Source organism: Pan paniscus, chromosome 6 (assembly GCF_029289425.2).
Source record: "Pan paniscus chromosome 6, NHGRI_mPanPan1-v2.0_pri, whole genome shotgun sequence".
NCBI lineage: Eukaryota > Metazoa > Chordata > Mammalia > Primates > Hominidae > Pan > Pan paniscus.
In genome coordinates, this window is record NC_073255.2 from 176,923,147 (window position 1) to 176,948,275 (window position 25,129).

Below are 25,129 nucleotides of genomic sequence, written 5' to 3' on the forward strand. Positions count from 1 at the left end.
TTAAAAAAAAAATCGTAACGTTTAAAGGCAAAGTGACAGTTCCTGGTTAAAAAGTAAAAAAAAAAAAAAACTTCCCCCTTTACAAGTAACATTTACAAGAAATGAATATACCACTGAAAAACTAGGGCTATATGTTTTTGTCAGTGAGAGAACAAAAAATACCCCAATCTTACCCAGAGGACATGGTACCAGACTGAAGTTCCACCGAAGTCAATGTGGAAATCTGTATAGCTGTCTTGAACTCCCATTAAGCAATATTTCTGAACAAATGGCTTGGGAAAGACTGAATCATCTGGCCAATAATTTTCCACCCAGGAAAGTTTTTTGGCTATATCAGGGACCTCCACCAATTCAGACATCCTTTCAAAAAACAAACATACACACACACCCACATCATGCAAATTAAAAATTCTTAAAAATTGTTTTTCTCATCTATTCCCAAACCAAATAATTAAATGGAACTTAAGGTTAACAACAACACTTAAAAGTTTAAAACACATGTTTGTTTGTTTTTGAGACAGAGTCTTGCTCTGTCGCCTAGGCTGGAGTGCAGTGGCGCGATCCTGGCTCACTGCAAACTCCATCCTGCCGGGTTCGAGAGATCTCGTGCCTCAGCCTCTCTGAGTAGCTGGGATTACAGGCATGTGCCACCACGCCCAGCTGATTTTTGTATTTTTAGTAGAGAGGGGGTTACGCCATGTTGGCCAGGCTGGTTTTGAACTCCTGGCCTCATGCGATCCACTCGCCTTGGCCTCCCAAAATGCTGGGATTAAGGCATAAGCCACTGTGCCCAGCCAAAAGTTTAAAATACATCTTATTTCTAAGTATCTCTGAGTGCCCCAATGCAAAATTTATAACATTGCTACCACTGGACAACTTTAGAAGTCACAACTATGTTTCTTCCTAAAATAAATACATCATTACACTACATTTAGCTAACACTCAGAATGCTAAACCAAAATACCCAGAACTACTCACTTTGTATCTGAAAATTCAAGGCTGATCACATTTAACACTTTTGGTCTGTTAGGATTCATGAAGTATTTAACATAATTGTGAAGTGTCATTTTGCTGTCTGCTTGCCTCGCCACATCAATGACATCTATCACTTTGTCACCACCTGCAGAGAAAAATTACAGTCCTATTATTGGACTTAAGAGTTACATCAGCAGATGCTCTAATCAAAAAATATTTTAACTTGGTATGATAATTAAACCAACTATAAAACTATGTAGTCTAGACAAATATTTTCCCTATACTCTTAATTTCTCAAGTTCAACTGGACCTTTCAGGAAAAAAGGGACATTTTTCAGAGGCAAAGGAAAGCAGTAAGACAGAGCTGCACAATTTACACTGAACATAAAAGTGTATATGGCTTACAAAGCTTTCTATATACTAATGATATCTTGGTGTACAGCTCATAATGACAAAAAAATACATTATATTGGCATGTAGAAATTGTGCAACACTGTCTGGATTTCAGTTTTCTCAGGCATAAAATGAGGAGATTGACTTTTCCCTTTCACTTTTGTAACACCTAAAATATTCTAAGGCTATCATTTCAAAAAAAAACACATCACTCATTGGGGAATTAGCATGCAAGTTGACCAGGATAATTTCTGCCCTCCTGATACTGTCTTCTAATATTCTCCTTCAAGAAAAACTTAGTGATTGGGAAGCAAAAATCAGTTCACATTAGTACCAGTGTCCGAAGGCCTGAGTTCCAAATTGTGATTAATTTACAGTTTTCGTATAAACCCATGAAGTGATGTTTACAGACCACTGCACTGCTACACTAGGAAGCATAATTAGTTTGACAATGGACTATGGGATAAGGTAGAATTCAAAATATGGCAATACTTAACCAATCTGAAATAGAAAACAAATAAATGCCATTTTCTTACTTTAATGCAACTTCATATAGGTTAAGAAAGTCTTGCCTTATAGACTTCTTTATCATCAGGAGGCAACATGGTTCTGCTCATAGTATTTAACTGAAGTGCTCTGCAGTACCAAAAAGTTAGCTATCAAGCAGTTTGAGCATTTTTTTCCTGCACATGTATTACACTAGCTATTTGTTTTGCAGATGCTATCTACGCAAATAGGTTCAGGTTAATCCTTAGCCCCATCCTCTCACTTGTCAAATATTCAAATTTAGCTGAATGTGAAGTTACAATATTTAGTTAGATTTCCTCAGTGAAACAATAATCAATGAGAATTGTCAACCAATGGCTCGATAAAGGGACAAGTTCTCAGATATTCCATGCTGAGGAGATAATGTAGTAAATATACAATTTTGAGTCAAAATAGATTTGGAATCTAATCTGAAATATTCTCTATCTACTGCTGACAAGAAATGACATCTACATATAGTCAGCTTTATCTGTAAATATCATGAGAATTAATGAAATGACTGAAAATGTCAACAACATGGCAAGGGGTATAGGGGATCCCCCTTATTTCTCATGTCTTTCTGTTTCTTTGGGGAATTTTCAAAATCAAAAATTAAGTCCAGACATCATTAAATGGCAATATTCACCAAGTCATTATTATAAAAACAGATTTGAAAATGATCTGCTCTTTTTACCACCTTTCCTCTAAGCAGCAGCAGGTCACAAAGCAGACTCCAGAGGACTAACTGTGCAGCTGGTGTACTGGGATCTGGGAATTTTGCACCTGTATTCTACAGATGCCTACAACCAATCCAACTTTCCAATATCTTCTTCCTGGTATCTATATCTATCCCTCAGTAATGATTTTCCCTAAGCAAGTATCAGAGAACTTAATGGCACAAAAGAAAGCAGCAGGATGAAGCTGAGTAAATAAGAACAAGTAAATTGTCATTCTGTTTTTCTGACAGTTGTAGGTCTGCTGAGAAAAACTAGTTTTCAATATAGATGATACTGAGCCTCACTTTTCTGAGCAGAAAACTAAATTGACATTTCTTCATTTAACCGTTAATATTACCAGGACTATCATTTTTACTTTTACCATGTTTTCCCAGGTACTTAAAGAAATAAAGTTCGTACCTACATAACGTTCCACATCCATCACAGAGAATGTAGGTGAAGGGAGCCTGAGTCCTAGATCATCTAATTTTGGGACCATAATAGGGACATCAAATCCATGTTTCTCCAGATATCTTTGTGTCAGCTGGCTGCCATGCATCTTTATAATTATTTCATCGGCACTAAGGAAAAACATAAGAATAAAAATGTCATTTTTATTGGTAAGGTCAGTTTAAAAAAAATACGGTAGTGATGGGTTAATTCATATACTGGATTATCTATATCAGTGGTTCTTAACCTATCATTTCTCATTCTTTTAATGACAAATGTTTTGTAAATCTCCTTTTGCTATCCTAAACTAAAATTTATAGATAATGTAATATACACAATTCAATACATATAATTAGAAATATATATAAACTGGTCTAAATGCAAAAAGAAAAAACCAACCTAGTTTATAGTAAAATATGTACAAGTTGAGTATCCCTAATCCAAAAATACAAACTCTAAAATGCTCCAAAATCCAAAATGTTTTGAGAATTGAAGAGCTCACTGGAGCATTTCAGATTTTCCAATTAGGGATGCTCAGCTGCTAAGTATAATGCAAATATTCCAAAAGAAAAAAAAAATCTGAAATCATTTCTGAAACACTTCTGTTCCTTAGCATTTTGGATAAGGGATACTCAACCTGTATTTTAGTATGTAAACTACACTAGAAGACATCATAAAATAATAGGATGCTTACAACTAGTTGTAATGAATGGTTAGATTTAAGTTAAGTAGAAACACCAGAAGCCACTTGATACAGGATGCGTAGAAATTTGGGAGAGCAAAAGGTAGAGTGTGCATTAGAATAAAAACTAGTCAGGCCAGGCACGGTGGCTCATGTCTGTAATTCCCAGCACTTTGGGAGGCTGAGGTGAGTGGATCACCTGAGGTCAGGAGTTTGAGACCAGCCTGACCAACATGGTGAAACCTCGTCTCTACTAAAAATACAAAAATTAGCTGGGTGTGGTGGTGGGCATCTGTAATCCCAGCTACTTGGGAGGCTGAGGCAGGAGAATCGCTTGAACCTGGGAGACGGAGGTTGCAGTGAGCCGAGATCTCACCATTGCACTCCAGCCTGAGTGACAAGAGCAAAACTCCACCTCAAAAATAAATAAATAAAAAATAAAAAACAAAAACGAGTCAGATTTTATCTGACTATAAAATTCTACACAACTATCTAAAGTCTAATGGAACATAGAACAATTAATTCTTGTTCTGCATATTGAAAGATGACTAGCATCCCTGGTCCCCACCCACTGAGACAAGTGTCCAAAATGCTCCCATTGACAACTACTGATTTAAATGACCCGTTACAACCAGTATTTAATAAGTCTTTTTTTTTTTTTTTTTTTTTTTGAGACAGAGTCTCGCTCTGTCGCCCAGGCTGGAGTGCAGTGGCGTGATCTCAGCTCACTGCAAGCTCCGCCTCCTGGGTTCAGGCCATTCTCCTGCCTCAGTCTCCCAAGTAGCTGGGAATACAGGCGCCCACCACCACGCCTGGCTAATTTTTTTGTTTTTGTTTTTGTTTTTTTTTTAGTAGAGACAGGGTTTCACCGTGTTAGCCAGGATGGTCTTGATCTCCCGACCTCATGATCCACCCACCTCGGCCTCCCAAAGTCCTGGGATTACAGGCGTGAGCCACCTCGCCAGGCCTAGTAAGTCTTAATACTAGGTAGTAACTTTAAGCCAAGAATGGTTGGATCTCCAGTTGCCCTCTCTGATGATCAACACGTTACAGGCATTACATTAACATAAGTGGAGTCTGTCCCTTTGCCCACCAGATCTCTTCCAATGGGGCATTCCAGTTTTTAATCTCCCAATTGCTCTACAGCTGCTACACATTCAAAATTAAGTGCGACACTTGCCTTAAAGGTTAAAACACAATAGTCTCCACTTACACAATCAGATCTTAACTATCTGATGTCATCTGCTGCCTAGGTAGCAAGAAGACAGGAGATGCTGGTTCTCTGAATTACTGGGCTCTGATCTTCCCATCCTCTCAGTAAGGCAAGGGCAAGCCTAAGGCCTAAGAAAACTGAGAGTCCTTTCCTAGATAATCTGTTCTTCTTCATTTGACTCATCTACTGAACTGGAGCTCTGTATTACCTCTTAGTTTCCCCAATAAGCATCCACAATTGTCCCTCCTTCCCCCAACCTCTGAGGATTAAATAATTCCTTCAACTTCAGTCTAAGGGAGAATTTTAAATCACTTGTATTCCCTGATCTCACATGTTTGGTGTTTTATTTCCCCTTTTGATCAAACATACATAATGACAAGTGTTTAAAATATAGGTACATTTTTTGCAAGAGGAAAATCTGGAGACAAACTAAACATATATGGGGACGGTTAAGCAAATTATGGTACCTATAGATTACTACATACCTCACAGCATTTAGGGAGTGAGGCAAATCTATGCATACATATGGAAGGATATCTATGAAACAGAATAGAGTAAAAAAGGCAAATTGTACAACACTATGCATAACATAACCCCATTTTAAGAATATTATGTATATCCATACATCCATATACATAAATGTTTTAATGTTTTTATGTAGAAAAGGGTCTCAAAAAACTTACACTAAATCTTAAAATAGGGGAGGGGAAAGATAATTCATTCACTTTATTTTACACACCTCTGTGTTAATCATATCAAGCATGTGTAATTTAATAATTACTGCTATTCTACTATGGTTTGAAATGATGTAAAGCTTTGTGGCATTAAAACCCAAAGACCCTGAACTAATGGTAATTACATTTTGGACATTTGTGATCATCTCTATAACCCGTTCTCATTTGTGGTCACTGGCAGTAAAGTCACATAAATTATTAGGCCAGTGTTTTTAACACTACATTTTTGTGTCAGAAACCTATTTAGAAAAAAAAAGAAAGCTATAGCTCCTCTCCCTGAGAAATGGGCACTCCCAACTGACTCTGAATTATACATACCATTTTAGGGAGCTCACAAACCTCTCTTAGGCCCACCACCAGAAGCAGACTGAAAACTTCGGGCCTAGGTGCCAAACCAATCAAGCATGAGCCAATAAAAAAGAAAACACGCAAACATTTATCCTACAACTTGGAAACTGATAAAAAAGAATATTTGCGAATAGGGTATTTAACACCATAAAAATCACGTGGAAACACTACATTTTAAATATGTGTTCTTTCTGTCTCTCAACAGACCTGAGGGAGCCAACGGTAGATACTTATCATTATACGTTTCTGCGTAAGGATTAAGGGGCAGGGGGCTAGAGAGGAATTCTAAAGACTGAGGAGAAATAGCAGGGGTTTTATCGTTTCAGGATCTGAAATAATTCCATAATAAGCTGCATGTGATACTGTGATTTAAATTTAAATTGTGCTTCCCCTCTTTAACAAGCCTGACTATGATCTTGTGTAAAAGCCTATTAAGCATTATCACTTGAAATAGATGTCAGGCAGTGAGTAGGAAATGATCTAAATTAGCATGATTAAATGCTTTATAATGCTTTCCACTCTCTTTGAGCCAGACAACTCAAATATATTCCATTATTTTTTAAAAAATCAAAAAGCCCACCCCTGCAGTGGTTGTGTGTGCTTCTGGTGGATGTAGGGCAGAGATGCATATAAAAGCAATGGAGAAAAAGCCGAGTTGGGAAAACAAGAGAAGGTGAGGCAAAAGAAACAAAACAGGTAGCAGCTGCATATCATAAGGAACCAAGTACTGGGCACAACTCCCTCAGATTAGTGTATTTCAAACTTTTTGGACTGTGGCCCACACTTAAATGTTTTTACAGGGTGACCCAGTGTACACATAGATATAACAAAAGTTCCATGAAAATATGCTTACTTACTGCTATTTCTTGGAATGTACTGATAATTTTCTATTTCGTTAAGGAAGAAAAAAGGTGAAAAGCTGGCTGAGGACAATAATAGGTTGCAGCCTAAGTTTGAAAACATTGCCTTTATATAATGTCACTCTATGAGACGACATTCTTACATTCTTACATTTTCTTTTATCAGAGTAAGTTTCCATACCTTGGGAAGACTCGAGAGCGTAATTCCTTAATGAAAGTTCTAGTTCCAGCTTGCACTGGTTTGGAACCATCATCAATTTCTGTGTAGTCATGTCTGTGCCAGTTCCTCCTTTTTTTCACTGGATTTTTAAAAGATTAAAAAAAAATGATTTTGGTAACTGGTGATACTATGTGCTTTCTAATCATTATATCCGACATAATCAGAAATAACAATTGTAAGTACATTAAAAACACTCAAGTTTTTAATGCATTTCCAGGCCTGAGAATTTTGCTTAGTGTAATGCTGCAATTACAGACAATTAACTGTGGATTTTTAAAACCTACTCTTTTTATTTCAAAACATATAAAATTAAAGCAACAAATTCAAATCAGCAGATGGAGCCTTTTATAATGTCCACACTTATAGATACTATACAATTTCCAAATTATATACAATTATGATTTTCATCAGAACATTAGGTCCTAATATGATTATCCAGATAATCCAAATTGTCTTCTCAGGACAGGGCCTTTTATCTCACATTAGAAATCTATTCTAATAGCATCATTCCTTCCTCTTTCATGTGAAGACTTACTCCCTAAATAAGCACAGTTACACTGACATAAAGAAGAGCAGGTGACTGAGTCATAATTAAAGAAAGACGGGTAGGATGACAAAATAAATAACTTCATCATTTATTCCAATGCTAAGACCCTGTAATTCTACAGCTCTGGAAGGCTATGACCTTGAGTAGTCACAGCAATCGAAATCAGAAGATTTGGATTTGATTCCTAGTTCAGCCAATGGCTTTCTCTGCAATCTTGGGCAGGTCACTTAACACCTATGGATCCAGATTCCTCAATGTAGGAATGAAGGGGTGGATTAAACTGCTAATTTTCAAACTGTGTGGAAGAACCCTTCACAAAGGGGAGATAGAGAAAAAGCCAAGAAATGATCTCTGGACCTCATTCCTCTTTCCAGCAGAGTGGCACTACCTACAGCTCTTGTGTGTTGTATCAATGTACAATTTCTGTTTTAAATCTTTTTTTTTTTAAGCTTGAAAATTACTCTTAAGCCTAAAACCTCTATGATTCTGGAAAATGTACTGATATCTGCAATTTATTTAGAAACGCATCAAAAAAATAAGATGGGTAGACAGTAGAATAGTTACATGGATAGATATGTGTTAGAGCATGTAATGAAAATGTTAATAGTAGAATCTAGATGATAAGGCTTATAGGTGCTTGCTGTAAAATTCTTCCAATTTTTCCTATATGTTTGAACATTTTCACAATATGTTTTGGGGAAAACAACTTTATGATTCCAAGTTATTTTAAACCTTTTCCACCTTACAAAGATCATAGTAATACAACAACATTGGGTCCTCATGTCGATAAGAAGTCACAATAATTAACAGAGGTGGAAATCAGACTTATTCAATTATCTAAGAGTCTAAAACAAGATTCCCAAGTAACTTATGGCAGCCAAATCTTCAATATGGAAGAGCGTAAGTCCCATTAAAAAAAAAAAAAAAAAAACTCACAAAAATTTAGAATCACAAAGCAAACTTCCTAGGAAATTCCATTAAAACATCCTTTGCATGTTATTTTTTCTCATTTAAAATCACTCCTAAATTTGAGTGTATTTCATTCCAGATTTTTTCTACTATATATAGATACATAACTCCATTTTTTTTTTTTTTTTTTGAAACAGAGTCTTGCCCTGTTGCCAGGCTGGAGTGCAGTGGCATGATCTCGGCTCATTGCAACCTCCGCCTCCCAGGTTCCAGCAATTCCCCTGCCTCAGCCTCCTGAGTAGCTGGGACTACAGGGGTGTGCCACCACATTCGGCTAATTTTTTGTATTTTAGTAGAGATGGGGTTTCACCATGTTGGCCAGGATGGTCTCGATCTCCTGACCTTGTGATCCACCCACCTTGGCCTCCCAAAGTGCTGGGATTACAGGTGTGAGCCACTGCGCCCAGCCCATAACTCCATTTTATCTTCAATTGGGATCACAATGTTTATCCTGCTTATCTTCTTATTATATAATGAGCATTTTCTTCTTATTAAATATTTAAAACAGACTACAATTTTAAGATGTAGATATACCATATTATAATCATTTTTTGATTCTTAAGCACTTAGTTCATTCTGAATCTTTCTTCAAAGGTGAAATTCATGTTTGTATATATTAATGTTTCCCTGATTAATTCCTCAGAATAAATTCTAAGAAATGCTAGAAAAAAGATCAACATTTTTAAGATAATTGCTACATATTACAAAACTGTCTCCAAAAAAGTGGTACTAGTAACTTACTTTCCTTACTAGTATTATATAAGAAGCGTATTTCATACCCCTGGGTTAACAATGGGCATCAGTACTTAAAAGAAAAAAAAAAAAAGAAAAAGGCAGCCCATTTGATAGGTAAAGTATGATATTGCATTCTTAAGTTTTATTTCTTTTTTAAGACATGGTCTCCCTCTGTCACCCAGGCTGGAGTACAGTGGCGCAATCACAGTTCACTGCAGCCTCAAGCTCCTGGGCTCAAGCAATCCTCCTACCTCAGCAACCCCAGTAGTTAATTTTCATTTTTGCAGAAGAGATTAATCAGTGAAGTGCATCAGCTTTGGAATTAGACTGCTAGGGGTTCAAACTCCAGCTCTGCCAAATAGCTACATAAAAGGGCTAGCTAGATCATTTTTCTCATTTCTCACATGGAGTTGTTATAAATATCAAAGAAGATAACATAGGTTAAGTACTTACTTACCTACTATAGTGCCTACCATGTAATAAGCTGCCAATCACTATCATTTCCTTTTAAATGTGCTGACTTGGAGGAGGTTAACAGAAGGATACAAGTGTCCTGTTGGGCCAACATGCTAACCATAAAATCAGCCACTGTGTAACAGCTGACTGAATTTCTTAAAGGAAGGAGGGTCAGTGAAGGAATATTTTAGTAATGGTTAAAGGGAAAGGAGAAAATTTTGTGTTTGGATTGCATGTGCCTAAAGAAGACAGAGAATACATATTTAAGTTATTTGTGGGCTGTTTTTTGATACCTGCCCTCAAATAGAGTTCTTAATTCCCAGTAAGAGGGTAAAGTCTAAATTCACCATATGAAGTAGTTATTATACTGGCTAAATGGTATCAATAATAAGGACTCCTAGGGAATCTCTGAAACCAACAGGAAACCCAGGTAGCAAGTAAGACAGGCCTAAGAGGCCAGGCGCAGTGGCTCACGCCTGTAATCTCAGCACTTTGAGAGGCCGAGGCAAGACCAGCCTGGCCAACATGGTGAAACTCTGTCTCTACTAAAAATACAAAAATTAGCCAGGTGTGGTGGCACACAACCGTAATCCCAGCTACTCAGGAGGCTGAGGCAGGAGAATTGCTTGAACCTGTGAGGCGGAGGTTGCAGTGAGCCAAGACTGTGCCACTGCACTCCAGCCTGGGCGACAGCACAAGACTCCGTCTCAAAAAATAAAAAATAAATTAAAAAAAAAAAAGAGAGAGAAGCTTAATAGCAGAGGGAAAGGGATCAAAAGGGATTAACCAAGTTGGTGATAGAAGGTGAGGAGTAGGGAAGGTGAGCCTTAAATCAAGATAGAACAGATGACTGGATCTTGGGCGTTTTCCCTGTAAGTACACAGAGTTGGACGTCTGACCAGAAGATAGTCAATGCCTGGTCTTACGTTCTTCAGGGATGAGAAGCATAGGCAAGCTTCTCTCCAAAGCATAATTACTCAAAGTGAAGTCGTGATCCATTATGGATTGTGTAATCAATTTAGTGAGTATAACATGTTTTTAAAAAAATTAAATCATATAGAAAAAAATGAAGTGTATCACATTATTCTGCCTCATAGTAACTTACTTAGTATTTCATAGAAGTTAAATTCAAATTATTTCATTTTGGGACTGTATACTTAAATTCTAAACTAAAACTGCTATAAATTTTAGTTAAGTCTCCCTTGAGATAACATCATATTATTTATTTACTTTCTCCAAGAGTTACTCCCAGTCAACAATTATTTCAAGTTATATATCATATACTCAGTGCTAGCCAGAGAAAAATCATTTAAAAACATTTATGACAATAAACTAGTCAATTACACATGTAACAGTTCCCCCAATTTGCTAACCTCAAGTTTTATGCTGTATACTTAACAAAAGGAATAGCCTCTATTTTAAAAGGAAATATTTTAATGTATGCAGGTAGCTTAAATTTTTAAGTATCTTACAAAGATATTAGAAAAATTACTAATATTTCTAACAAAACAAATCAGCAGTCAGTTGCCAGTAAGTCTCTTTTGAAAAAATACAACAGAACAAAATGTCTACTCTATTGGAAAAAAGTACTAGGAAAAAAGCTGCATGTAAAATAATGAGGTCATATAAGTTACCTAAAACCAACCCAAGTGTGTATATCAAGGTACATTCAGGCAAAGGTTTTAAAATGACAAAGCCTATAATTTTCCCTTTAATTTTGTGAATATAAAAATGCTAGTCTGCAGCCTAAAATGTCAAAACAAATAGTTATTACAGGCCAGGTGTGGTGGTTCATGCCTGAAATCACAGCACTTTTGGGAGTCTGAGGCAGAGTTCGAGACCAGCCTGGGCAACAAAGTGAGACCTTGTCTTTACAAAATATCAAAAAATTAACTGGGTGTAGTGAAGCATGCCTGTGGTCCCAGCTACTCCAGAGGTTGAGGCAGGAGGATCACTTAAGCCCAGGAGGTCAAGGCTGCAGTGAGCTATGATAGCACCACTACACTCCAGCACGGGTGACAGAGCAAGACCCTGTCTCAAATAAAAAAAAAAAAAATTTATAACATAATCCAAGCCTTTTTCTCTCACATTTGCACAATAACATTTCAATGTATTCTTCTGAAGCACCTGTAAAAGATTCTGAAGCATCTGTAAAAAGCTGAAAATAGATATCATATTAGGTGTGATGTTGGTCCACTCCAAAAGATGCCTGAGGCTTCCCTGGCTTTGCTCTCCCTTCTTAGGAAGAAGAGTGTGGTCAGAAACCTGGTCTGGTGTGTCCTTGTATCTCTACTTCCTCAGATCTCAGGAAGGGGTTTCAGGCAGAGAGGATGGCTGGGCAGGACTCCAGGCCATACTCAATATAGCAACCAAATTCAGAAAATATAAGTAATATTTTAGCTTATCAATGCTCTCATTTTCTCCTTAAAATATAAGGCATATGAGTGCATTAAAGTCTTATTCTGTATACTCTCCCAAAATACTACTAAAGATCTTCTATTTGTGAAGAGAGCAAAACAAGTGAAATCAGTTTCCAGAAACAGAAAAATTTTACTTTACCACACTTCTCAAATTGAAAGATATCAAACTATGTAGTTGAGTTTGGGGACTCTGCACTGGCAATTAAGACTGACAGTACATTTCCCCCCTTAATCTTCTGACTTAATGAAACAAAAACTACATCCTAAATACCTTGAGCAAAATCTTTCCCTACAGTTCTTGAAGGGTGTAATATAACTCCTCAGAGTATCATTAAAGTATTACCATGTACATGTAAGTTTGAAATGTCAGTTTTTCTGAAATGTCCATTTTTATTTAAGCATCTAGTACTTACTCAAGGAGGAACCATGTAAAACTGCACAGTTGGGACAGTGATACAGGTCAATGTCAACAGCATGATGTTCTTCTACTCCAACACAGCTAAGACAAAGAAAACCAAAATCAGTATGTAAGTAAGTTGAAAATCTTCGCTTAACTATAATACAGTGGTTGGAATTTAGCTGAGAAATGTACAACCACCTCACCAACACATTTTTGTAGAGCACAGAAACACATATAAAGATAAATTTTATTCTGTTCTCTACAAACTTGCTAAGTGAGTGTGAGGGAGAATATACTATACTCAAAGTAATCCTCTCTTAGCAGCAGTAGAGACATCAGAAATACTGCAGTTATAAGCCATAAAATCCTCAACCATTATGTAAATGTCACCTGTTATTAAATGTCAATAAAATGAATCAAAAGATAAATCATATTAAAATGTGAACAATGATAATACAATATGACAAAATTTGTGGGATGAAGCACTTGTAAACAGAAACATATAGCTTTAAATGCATCTGCTAGAAAAAAAGAGGCTGAAATTAATGAGCTATGTATCTACCTCAAGAAGTTACAAAAAGAATAGACAAAAAAACCTTAAAAACAGATAGAAGGAAAAATAAACAGCAGAAATCAATGACATAAAAAACACGTACTACAGCATTGAAGACAAAAATTGATTCTTTGAAAAGATTAACAAAGCTGGTAAACCTCATGCAAGGCCAAGATAAAAGAGAAAAGGCATAGCCCATTTTAGGAATGATCCTAAAGACATTAGATATAAATGAGGATATTATGAACAATTTTATGCTAAGAGATTTAAAATATTAGATATGGGCAAACCTGAGTCATGAGGAAATAGAGTGCCTGAATAGTCCTGAACGATCACTTAGTAATTTTAAAAATTGACCCACAAACAAGACTCCAGGCCCAGACGACCTCACATGCAAGTTCTATCAAATATTCAAGGAATAAATAAATCTAATATTATATCAAATTTACTCCAGAGAGTAGGAAAAAAGGATTTGCTCCCTAACTCATTTAATGACAGCATAACCTTGGTACCAAAACTTGGAAAGAATTATAAGTCACCCTCATTTATGAGTAAAGATGCAAATATCAAGTTGGGTCTATCCCAGGAATACAAGGAATACAAGATTTTTAACACTAAAAATCTTAAATCAGTGAAACTTACCACATTATTAGATTAAAAGAAAAATATCATATGACCATTTAAAAAGATTCAGGACAAGTATCTGATAAAATTCAACATTTATGTTTGATTAAAAAGTAAATAACCAAACCTCTTAGCAAGCTTAGAGGATACTTCCATAATCTGGAAAAGGATACTTCTAAAACATCCTATGCAAATAACATGAAACCAGTCACTCTGAGATTAAGAACACAGCAGCTGGGTGTGCTGGTTCACACCCGTAATCCCAGCACTTTGGGAGGCCAAGGCGGGTGGATCACGAGATCAGGAGTGCAAGATCAGTCTGGCCAACATGGTGAAACCCCGTCTCTACTAAAAATACAAAAATTAGCTGGGCACGATGGCCGGTGCCTGCAATCCCAGCCACTTGGGAGGCTGAGGCAGGAGAATTGCTTGAACCCAGGCGGCAGAGGTTGCAGTAGGCAACAGAGTGAGACTTCATCTCAAAAAAAAAAAAAAAAAAAAAGCAAGAATACCTGCTATTACTACTGAATACTATTCAGTGTTCTAGTGAACACTGTGCTGGAGGATCGAACTGGTAACAGTAAAATAAGGAAAAGAATTAAAAGGCATAGGAATTAGGAAAAAAAGCTGTCATCTGCAAGTGCTATGGTTACACATCCAGAAAATGCAAAAGAATCTATAGAGAAATCATAAGAATCAAGAAAAAGATTGCTAAATATTAGTATATTAAAAAATTCTAGTTCCATAAACCAACAATATAAAGCTAAAAAGTGAAATACCATGTACAACTGCATAAAAATGTCAAGTACACTGGAATAAATTTAACAAAAACTATGCAAAGCTTCTTTAGGGAAAAGTATAAAATATTATTGAGAGACTTTAAAGAAAACCTAAATAAAGGGAGATATACACCACGACCATGGGTTTGAGGTTCAATAATGTAAAGATATTAATTAATTCTCCTCAAAGTGATTTATAGATTCAATTTAATTCCAATCAAGATCGGTGGAACCTGACAAGCTGGTTCTAAAATTAATATGGAAATGTACAGGGCCAAGAATACTCAAAGCATTCACAGAAAACAAAAACGAAAACAAAACAACCCCCCCCACCCTAAAACTCTACCAAGTATCAAGACTTATTTTAAAGCTCTAGGAATCAAGGCAATATGAAACAGATGCCAGTGCCCAAAACCAGATCCATGTATATGTGTGCACTCATGTGTAACAGGAGGCACGGAAGAGCACACGGCAAGAATAAACTTTTCAATACAAGGTCCTGGACACTTTTTATATAGCCTCTATATCAATATCTTATATATATGTATCTTTTTATTTTAAAAAAGATATATTGGCCTAGTGGGGTGGCTTATGTCTGTAATCCTAGCACTCTGGGAGGCCGAGGTGGGCGGATCACTTGAGGTCAGGAGTTTGAGACCAGTCTGGCAAACATGGCAAAACCCCACCTCTACTAAAAATACAAAAATTAGCCAGGCATGTTGGCGCATGTCTGTAATCCCAGCTACTTGGGAGGCTGAGCCAGGAGAATCGCTTGAACCCAGGACGTGGAGGTTGCAGTGAACCGAAATCACGCCATTGCACTCCAGCCTGGGTGATACAGTGAGACTCTGTCTCAAAAAAAAAAAAAAAGATATATATCTTTGTTAAGATAAAAAGAAACACATACATAAGATATTTATGTAAAATATATTTATATAAAATAGGCTTGATATTTTATATATCCATAAATGATATTTATATATAATATATATTTATATATAAAAAAGATATTTATATATCATATATAAAAGATATTTATATCTTTTTAAAGGAAGCAAAATAAAATTATTTTGCTATCTCATAAAAATTTATTCCAAAGTAGATGATAAACCTAAACACACATAAAACACAAAGTACAAAGGTGGTATAACATAATATAGAAAATATCTTTATGACTTTATGACAGGAAGGACTGTCTTAATCAAAACACAAAAAGCACTGTCCATAAGGGGGAAAACTGATAACTTCAGCCATATTAAAATAAACTCCTATTCATTAAACTATAAAGAGTGAAATGATAAGCCAGAGTAGCAGAAGACATTACAATACAGGTGGCCACCAAAGGAATTATACCCAGAATATACTGAACTCCTATAAATCAATACAAAAAAAAAAACCAATAGAAAAATGAACAAAATACTCGGATAGGCACATCATAAAAGGAACTCTAAGTGGTTGAATCACACATAAAAATGTGTACAACCTCATAAGTAACTGGGGGAAATATAAGTTAAAAGCACAATAAATACCACAACATACCCAACAGACCAGCTAAAACTAAAAAGCCTGATGATACCATGTGTTGAAGATGATGTAGAGCAATAGGAACTTTAAACTGATAGTCTGATACAGCCATTGTGGAAAACAGTTTTGCACTAAAACTGAAGAATCAAATATTCTATGATTACTCAATGACCAAGCAAATCCTCTTTTAGGTAAACACACCTTAAAGAAACTCAGGCACATGTGCACCAGGATACCTACCTATACAGAACCGCTTATAGAATCACTATTTGTGAAGTCTATAAATAGTAAAATGGATACAGTATATTCTCATAACAGAACTCTATATGGTAATGAAAATTAAAAAAAAATCATACAATAAATGAATGAAATCTACAAGTTAATCAAGGCGGGCAGATCACGAGGTCAGGAGATCGAGACCACCCTGGCTAACACGGTGAAACCCCATCTCTACTAAAAATACAAAAAATTAGCCGGGCGTGGTGGTGGGCGCCTGTAGTCCCTGCTACTCGGAGGCTGAGGCAGGAGAACGGCATGAACTTGGGAGGCGGAGCTTGCAGTGAGCCGAGATGGTGCCACTGCACTCCAGCCTGGGTGACAGAGCAAGACCCCATCTCAAAAAAAAAAAAAAAGACATAAAAGAGTACATATGATATATTCTATGTATGCAGAAAATTCAAAACTAGGGAAAGGTGAAGTATACTGTTTAGGGATAATAAAACTATCTTAAAAAAACAAGGAAGAGATGGATCTTGAAAGGACAATGGTTTCCTCTGAGGACTGTCATCTGAAAAGGATGGCAGGTGGTGTCCTGGGGTTCTAGACAATTATTACATGGGTGTATATTTTATAATTATTGATTAAACTGTAGATTTATGTTTTAGACACATTTCCTCTATTATTCCACAATTAAAATACTAAATAAAAATACACAACACAATACACAATTAAAATACTCAATTTCACAATTAAAATTCTACCCACAACCATGTAAAAAATTAGGTAAACAAAAATCTTGAAATGTATTAATCTAATAACTACAACAAAATATCAAAAGCAATAAATCAGAGACCTCCGGATATGCAAAAACAAGCCTACTCTCACCTGAGAGAACTCTAGTACACTTGCTACTGTAAAGTCTTTGAGAGCTTGAGTAGAGCTTGCTGCAATCCCAAAAGGTCAAAACCAGAAGATGTCAACAAATAACATGACATTGCTGCTTGAATACTGAATCCACATAACTAAATCAAGCTATTACACTTTGCTTTTGAGTAGAACATAAGTTTACTTTATTTGTCCAATTTGGATTTACATCACTTTTCCCATAGAAAGCAAAAGGTGAATATGCTAATTGTTTAAAAACTTATTTTTTAACTGAAAGACTATAAATTTCCAATTCAATAAATAAATGTTATACAAAATTGTATATATCTTTACATACAACTCCCTTGGTCCATAGTTTCTTATAAGAAACTCAAAAAGGTTCCTGTAACCCAAAGAAAAGGTTAAGAATCACTGGATGGAGGATTCACACTTCCCGACTTCAAACTTACTTAACAAAGCTATGGCAATCAAGACTGTGGTACTGGCATAAGGATAGACACACCGAATAGAACTGAGAGTCCAGAAATAAACTCTTACGTTTGTGGCCAATCGATTTTTGGCAAGAGTGCCAAGATCATTCAAAGGGGAAAGAAGAGTCTGTTCTACAAATAGTATGAGACAACATACATATGCAAAAGAATGTGTTTGGACCTCTACCACACACCGTATACAAAAATTAACTCAGACGGATGATATACCTAAAGGTAAGAGCTAACACTATAAACTCTTGAAATAAAGCATGAGTAAGTCTTCAAGGGTTCGGATCAGAATATGGTTTTTGAGATCTGACACCAAAAGCACACGGGACAAAAGAAAAAGTAGATAAACTGGTCTTCATACTACAGTCTAAGGGCTTCTATTTTTCTCAGCTAAGTTTAGTGTGAGACACTCAGCTGAGTACGGAAAAAGGTAAGAGAGGTATGAGGAAAGGAAATATAAAAGGGGTGATCTGTAGAACGAAAGACTAAGAAACACAATAAGATTGCTAGCTAGTGTTGAGAGTCCAAATCCACCTGAGGTTCCAGATGTCTGTCCCCACCACACACACACACACACACACACACACACACACACACACACACCCTCATGCTGAAACGTAATCCACAATGTTGGAGGTGGAGGCTGGTGTGAATTGTTTGGGTCATAGGGGCAGATCCCTCAGGAATGTCTTGTGCTGTCCTAGGGATGGTCAGTGAGTTCTCATGAGATCTGGTTTAAAAATGTATAGCACCTCCCTCCCACTCCCTTGTACCTCTTCTCACCATGAGAGCACCTACTCCCCCTTCGCCTTCTGCCATGATTGAAAGCTTCCTGAGGCCTCACCAGGAGCAGATGCTGGCACCACGCTTCCTGTACAGCCATAGAACCATGAGTCAATTAAACCTCTTCTCTATAAGTGACTCAGCCTCAGGTATTTCTTTATAATGATGCAAAAACAGCCTACTACAAAACCATTTAAATAGCCTAATACAAAACCATTCCTATGTATTTATGTGATTTTTTTTCAACAATGTTCACCCATGTGGTGCAGACCCAGAGCAGGAAATTGGATTCATCCAGAGTTGGGGTTTTTGTAGGTAAAGACCAGAAAAGGAGTTCCTGATATTTACAAGGGAATTAAAGGATGACCCGTGAAATGTAAGTGGTCAAAAAAGATGTGAAGACGGAAGGTAGTGGGAAAATGGTGAGATGATCTGAGGGGTCTTAATGGCTCCCAGCACTGAGTCCGTGGAAGGCCTTGAGCAACTGACCTATAAGGAGGCGAGATTATGCCCAAAGAGTAGAATGTTCAGAATCTGACATTTCCGAGGTAGCATCATCTATAACAGTGATAAGATCCAAGTGTGGAAACAGTGTGTGGCTAAAGGGCAACAAAAAGATCACTGCAGATAAGTGAAAAGATGCACGAGAGCTATCTCTGCATTCAATAAAACAAGTTCAAAACCAAACTTCCCTGATTTTAAATGCAAGGTTCATTAAGTGTCAAAAGAAATAGGTACTATACTCCCACCAAAACAGAAACTCAATGTTAACAGATGCCAAGTTGGCACTTTTTCTATAGAAACCCCTAGTTTGTCTTGTCTCACCTTGACCATGGCCACATTCCTCACTCCTAAGAAGTGACTGTGACACCAAAAGAATTAGAGAAAAAAATGTTATTAGATGTGTCCTGAAAAACCTAAACCAGCATATCATAAACTCTCCATGAACATCTAAGATACATAAATCAGAATGACTCCCATGAGGGTTAGGGAAAAAAGGGGAGAAAGGGACATTTCAATTAGTTAAGAACACCTTGGGCTGAACATGACTATTAATCTTCAATGATGTATGAGTTCCTCTCTCTAGTGTCTACTTGTCATCCCACCTCACCCCATATAATCTGTTTTATGAAATGTCAGTGAAGGCTTCAGGTTTGGGCCAGTTCTAATCAACTGGTAAAACATTCATAGCTACATTTATTTTGAAATTCAACACAACAGTAAATTTGATATATCAATAAAAACATGAAATCTGGTAAACTAGTACATCTGAAAAACAGTCCATTTAAATTAACCATACAAAATACAATTCTAAAAAATAAAATTAAACACAAAAAGTTAACATTCTTAAACCAAGAATTATCTCAGGTCTTTGAAAGGAACCAAAAGGAACTACTGCCTACACTTCCGTTTCTCTCTCAGAGGGAGGCATAACTTCTCCCTACTCTCTTTATCACCCACTCCATCCTTCACTCACTGCCTCCCTACTAAAAAATTGCTAGAATCATGATAGCTATAACAGATATGTTAAGAGGAAATGCAGTAGGACACACAAAGCGCACAACTCTGAAAGCAAATTTTCTAAGGATCACTTTCGAACCTGGCACATAACCTTCTTTAGTCTCTTCCACTCACTTCTCTTGTAAAACTTTCCTTCATATATAGACTGTGACACTTTTTCCTAACAGCAAAATGTTTAGCTTATTAGACCACTTTGTGTGTGAGGGCACAAGGGAGGTGTTTTCCTACAGGGTGACAATCTGACCCTTGCTGAATAGCTTCCATCTATAGAACAGCCTCACTGCCATTTGGTGAGTGGGGCAGTGACAACTTTAGCACTTTCCATTGTCTTAATCTTCTGAAATTGTTGCTTAGCTGGCATTTTTTTCTGACACTTGATGAGAACTGAATTGAATTAATGACTAACCGAAATTCCCTAGGATCAGCCAAACATTCTCTTTTTTCCTCTCGGATAATACTCTCATTTATATTCTCTACTCTTGGTGTTAGAAGAGTGGGTGGCCAAATTCTTTCAGATCTTACTGTCAGTGGACTTCATTAGATATTCCTCTTGCTTCAGATACTCTCCCCATTCTTCACTGAACAATCTTACACTATCTAGTCTTCAAAGCCCCAAATTCCTCCTCCTTGATGATACTTTACTTGATCACACCACAGAAAGTCCTTTAACATTTTACTGATACACATTTCCTACCAAAAGGGTAGGAAAAAAAAAAAAACACATTTCCACTGATTTATGGCCTAACATTGTTTAATACTGAGCAATTTTTATATCCTATTCCCTGAACTGAGCTCTTTAAGATTTCTCTCTCAATACCAAGTACAAGATGATCACAGTAAATTTTTGTTGACTATTAACTGTGCTGCAAACTTACTTGAAAACTAATATATTGTGGCAAAATTTTTTAAAATTCTATTCGGTTTGAATTTTTTAAATAATTTTCTTAAAATTCTTAACAGCTGGTAAAAACGGAAAGATCTTTCAACATGTAAAGTACAACTTTCATCTTTCCTTAGACAGTAGAAGGCTGTGGTAATGAGATTTATATATCGGAAATTTTGCTTCAAGTTTTCACCTGTGTATCAGAAATTCACCTTCTCATCCAAAGCACCTAACTACTCATTTTCTTCACTGTGACATGTGACATAATCAGAGGACTGAGTCATTGTGTACCCCTAAAGTCCCACACTAACAAAGGAGGATGGGGAGTGGCCTTTGAGGTAAATTAACTCCGGGAATACAGAGGATAGCTGACAGCTTGCTCTGCATGTTTCCTTTCCTATCTTGATTCTGCGGTCAGTTTAGGTCTAGAGACAGCTATAGGAGAGGCAAGGTATCCTCAGTCTACTACCTCCATGACACCGGATAAACACATATCAACTGGCTTCAATGGGATGCATAGATTGCAGAATTAGAAAGACTTGATTTGATTTCCAGTTCTACTTGTTTTGACTTGGAGCAAGTTTCTCAATCTGCCTGAGGAGCAGGCGTTCCCCTGAGATTAAGCAGGACAATGTATGTCAGTATGTAAAGCATGGGACTAAGCCTATAGTAAGCAATGGCACAGTAAACATACTAAGTCATAAACAGCAGCTATTAATATTATTATCACGGCTCTACCAGGTTCCAGTCAGCCAACACTGCCCTAATCAACAGCTTATTAGCTACGAGGTTTAAGCCCAAATAGGAACTAGGCTTTTATGATTGGGCTTAGTATTTTTTTCTTCAATGTCTCTTCAGAGCACACACCAGGCACTCAAATGGCTATGCTTCAAGAAAAAAAAAAAAAAAGAGAATTTGTTTTCTATTTTTAATTAATTTTAGATGGTGGAGCTGAGAAAAATCTCTCTCTCTCGAGTCAGTCTGCCTGTGTTAGAATCCCAGCTACCCCGCTTAGTAAGCTGTATGACTTCGGGTAACTTACTTTACCTGTTTTTTGTTTTGTTTTGTTTTGTTTTTTGTTTTTTGGTCTCCTCATCTGTAAAGATGGGAAATAGTAACAATAGTAACCCCCTCAAAGGATTTTTAAGAAAATTAATATACATAAAATGCTCAGAATGAAACTGTAGAACAATGGTTTTGTTGTCCAAAAATCTTACGTTGCTAGCCAGTAAAAATAAGGCTTATTAATTAGCTTAATAAGTTGACATTCTTACTAAAAATACTAGGATGCCAATAGGCATTTTCACTTTTAAATTGTTAATAGTTTTATACAATGTTTTAACCCTGAGATAGATCACTTTATTACCAGATATCAGCTAAGGTAAAAATTTATAATTTGTATGAATTATTTCCAGTGAAAAATCAAACTGGTAATGTATGATTAAATTTGTGGCTCAGAAAAACCCAACTTCTATTATTTTCTTGCTGACATAAAACTGTTTTCACAAAATTAAATGGTTTCTTCATAAATTGAATATGGTATGTTTCCACTTTTGTGAAGATTATATAATTGACACATTAAAGCTGTTTAGTGGCATACTATATGCTTAAGGGGTCTGAAGTAAATGCATACTCCGAACCAAATTCCTTTGGTTCACAATCATCTCTTAAGGTTCACTTATGGTTCACTTTTCCTACCTCCAACAGCAGGGCTCATGCTTCCAACTGTCCCAGGGCTTCCAGAGTTATTTCCAACCAGCTGATTAAAAGAATCTATGATAATAAGGGTGAAGGGAGAAAGACGGTATAAAAAGGAACTGATCAAACAACATGAGAGGAAAATTAGGTTGAAGAGCCAAGATGTGCACTCAGTGGTACAAAACATACTCCCCAAAAAGCTAAAAATCCTGTTGACAAGCTTCTAATTAAATCTGTCCCACAATGAATATGTGAAATATGCACATCAATATGATTTGTATGGTGATACATTATTTGCTTCAAGTACATAAATGCTTGTTATTTTGCTCTTTACTGCCTGACATCTTGGACACAGAGTAACTGGCAATGCAAATGGTGAATGCATCCTTACAAATAAGCACAAATCATTATTTCATGAAGGTAATAATTTTTATTAGAATGTTCTAAAGAAGGAGGAGGTGCTTTACATTTCTGAAATATTCAAGAAGCTAACTATATTTACTTTTCACTGTCCTGTAGTGAAAAGGACAGTGAAATTCTCAAGTTAATACTCTCTTATTCCTCAGCCTACTTTCTGCCTACCTGGCTGGGTATGAGGAATGTCTATACAGACTAAAGAAATTAGGATACAAACAGTGCCCAGTATATCTGCTATTTTTGTGGAGATAAAGACTATTCTTTTATTTATAAACTGTGATACAGCAAATAAATGTCATCCCAAAATGAATATGATGTGAGAATTTGATAAGAACTTTGTAAATCATCTTAGGGAAGAAAAAACTTGCCATGATGATAAATAGTATCAATTTCATAAAGGTTTGCTTGGCAATGTTTTTAAGTTAACAAAGGCAGGAAGTATGCTATCTGTAATATATATCTGAAGTGTGTATATACATAACAGTATGTATGTGAAGTTCTACAACACATGTGAATATTTACATGCCTCTCTTAAATATAGGTATTAGAGTGAAAGTCGCGTAGAGAAAAATGATTCCTTTGGCAGAGCAAGTTTTATGGTGTAATTTACTACCTGCTTTCTGTCTTCTTCTCTATCCATTCCCACCTCCCTTAACACTAAGGAAAGGTGAAACAGCACTAAGCACCTTGAGTCCAGAGATGGAAAATGGGAAAACCTTCCTGTTTCTAGCTGCTTTGACCACCACACAGGGTCTCATCAATAAAGAAATATATACACCCTACTACTGTCACTATTTTTGACTGATGAATTCTACAAGAAGAAACATTATACAAAAACTTGTTAGTACCTAGAAGTACAATGAAATATTTACTGAGTCCAGTTCCTCATGAAATGCAAGACATAAGGAATTAACACACTAAAAACTTTCTAAATCCCTTTAACACTCAGTCTATCTGTGGCTCCCAAACCTGGCTATGCATTAGAATCCCCTACAAGCTTCTATAAGCTTCTACACGGCAGCCTTTCAAAAGAATGATGCAGCTCTGTAAGTAGGAATATGGAAAGATCTCCAAGATACGCTTGCTGTAAAGCAACAAAAGCCAGGTGCATAACACTTTGTATGCGATCCCCCCATCCCTATGTTTGTAAATGCAAGGTATATGTCTGGAAGGGCGTGTAAGAAACTGGTAACAGCAGTTGCCTCTGGGAAAAGAAAACTGAATGGATATAGAATGGAGAAGAGGAGAATTGCTTTTCACCATAGAACCTTCTCTATACCTTCTGAAATCAGCAGTGTACATTGTTTATTTTTAAAAAGAAAAACACATTCCTGAGCCCCACCTTTGCTCTACAGGGAAAGTTAATGAGTGTGGCCCAATAATCTCTGTTCTTTTTTTTTTTTTTTTTTTTTGAGATGAGTTCCACTCTTGTTGCCCAGGCTGGAGTGCAATGGCACAATCTCAGCTCAATGCAACCTCCGCCTCCCAGGTTCAAGCAATTCTCCTGTCTCAGCCTCCCGAGTAGCTAGGATTACAGGCATGAGCCACCACACCCAGCTAATTTTTTGTATTTTTAGTACAGATGCGGTTTCACCATGTTGGCCAGGCTGGTTTCCAACTCTTGACCTCAGGTGATACACCCACCTCGGCCTCCCAAAGTGCTGGGATTACAGGCGTGAGCCACCGTGCCCGGCCACAATAACCTCTGTTCTTAACAAGTTCCCCAGGCGATTCTTTTGCAGCAATCTCAGCAGAGAAATGGCACTGAGGAACTATTGATCTAAAACTCTAGCATAATGGCTAGTGCGACACCAAATTTTCATAGGAAGTGACTTTCTATGAAAGCTTCGTTGGACTTTAAGCTCCTTAAAGACATGGGTAATATTTAATTCAGAATTTCCCATTGCCCACAGATCTACCTAAAGCTGATTACATAGTGGATTCTCACACAATATTTACTGATTGACACAAAGCAGGAATGCCAAGAACATCAGGGAGACATTCGCTTGGGCTACCATCTTGGAGCCCGTTTAAATATAAATTTTGCAAATATAAAGGGATAGAAAATGAATGTGAGGGGGAAAGTATAGAACTGATTATTTTTTTCTTTCGAGAATTTAT

The 25,129-nt window shown here is 36.7% G+C and overlaps 1 protein-coding gene across 1 annotated transcript in view; it reads right to left on the reverse strand.

The window, feature by feature from the left end:
• KDM7A (lysine demethylase 7A) overlaps positions 1-25,129 on the reverse strand; it is a 99,067-nt gene that overhangs the window by 44,967 nt on the left and 28,971 nt on the right. The window contains exons 2-6 of the mRNA XM_034965095.3: positions 12,657-12,742; positions 7,078-7,195; positions 3,030-3,190; positions 979-1,120; positions 174-360 (exon numbers count right to left, since the gene is read on the reverse strand). Of these exons, the coding sequence (XP_034820986.2) occupies positions 174-360; positions 979-1,120; positions 3,030-3,190; positions 7,078-7,195; positions 12,657-12,742 (694 nt within the window). The remainder of the gene's footprint in view (positions 1-173; positions 361-978; positions 1,121-3,029; positions 3,191-7,077; positions 7,196-12,656; positions 12,743-25,129) is intronic.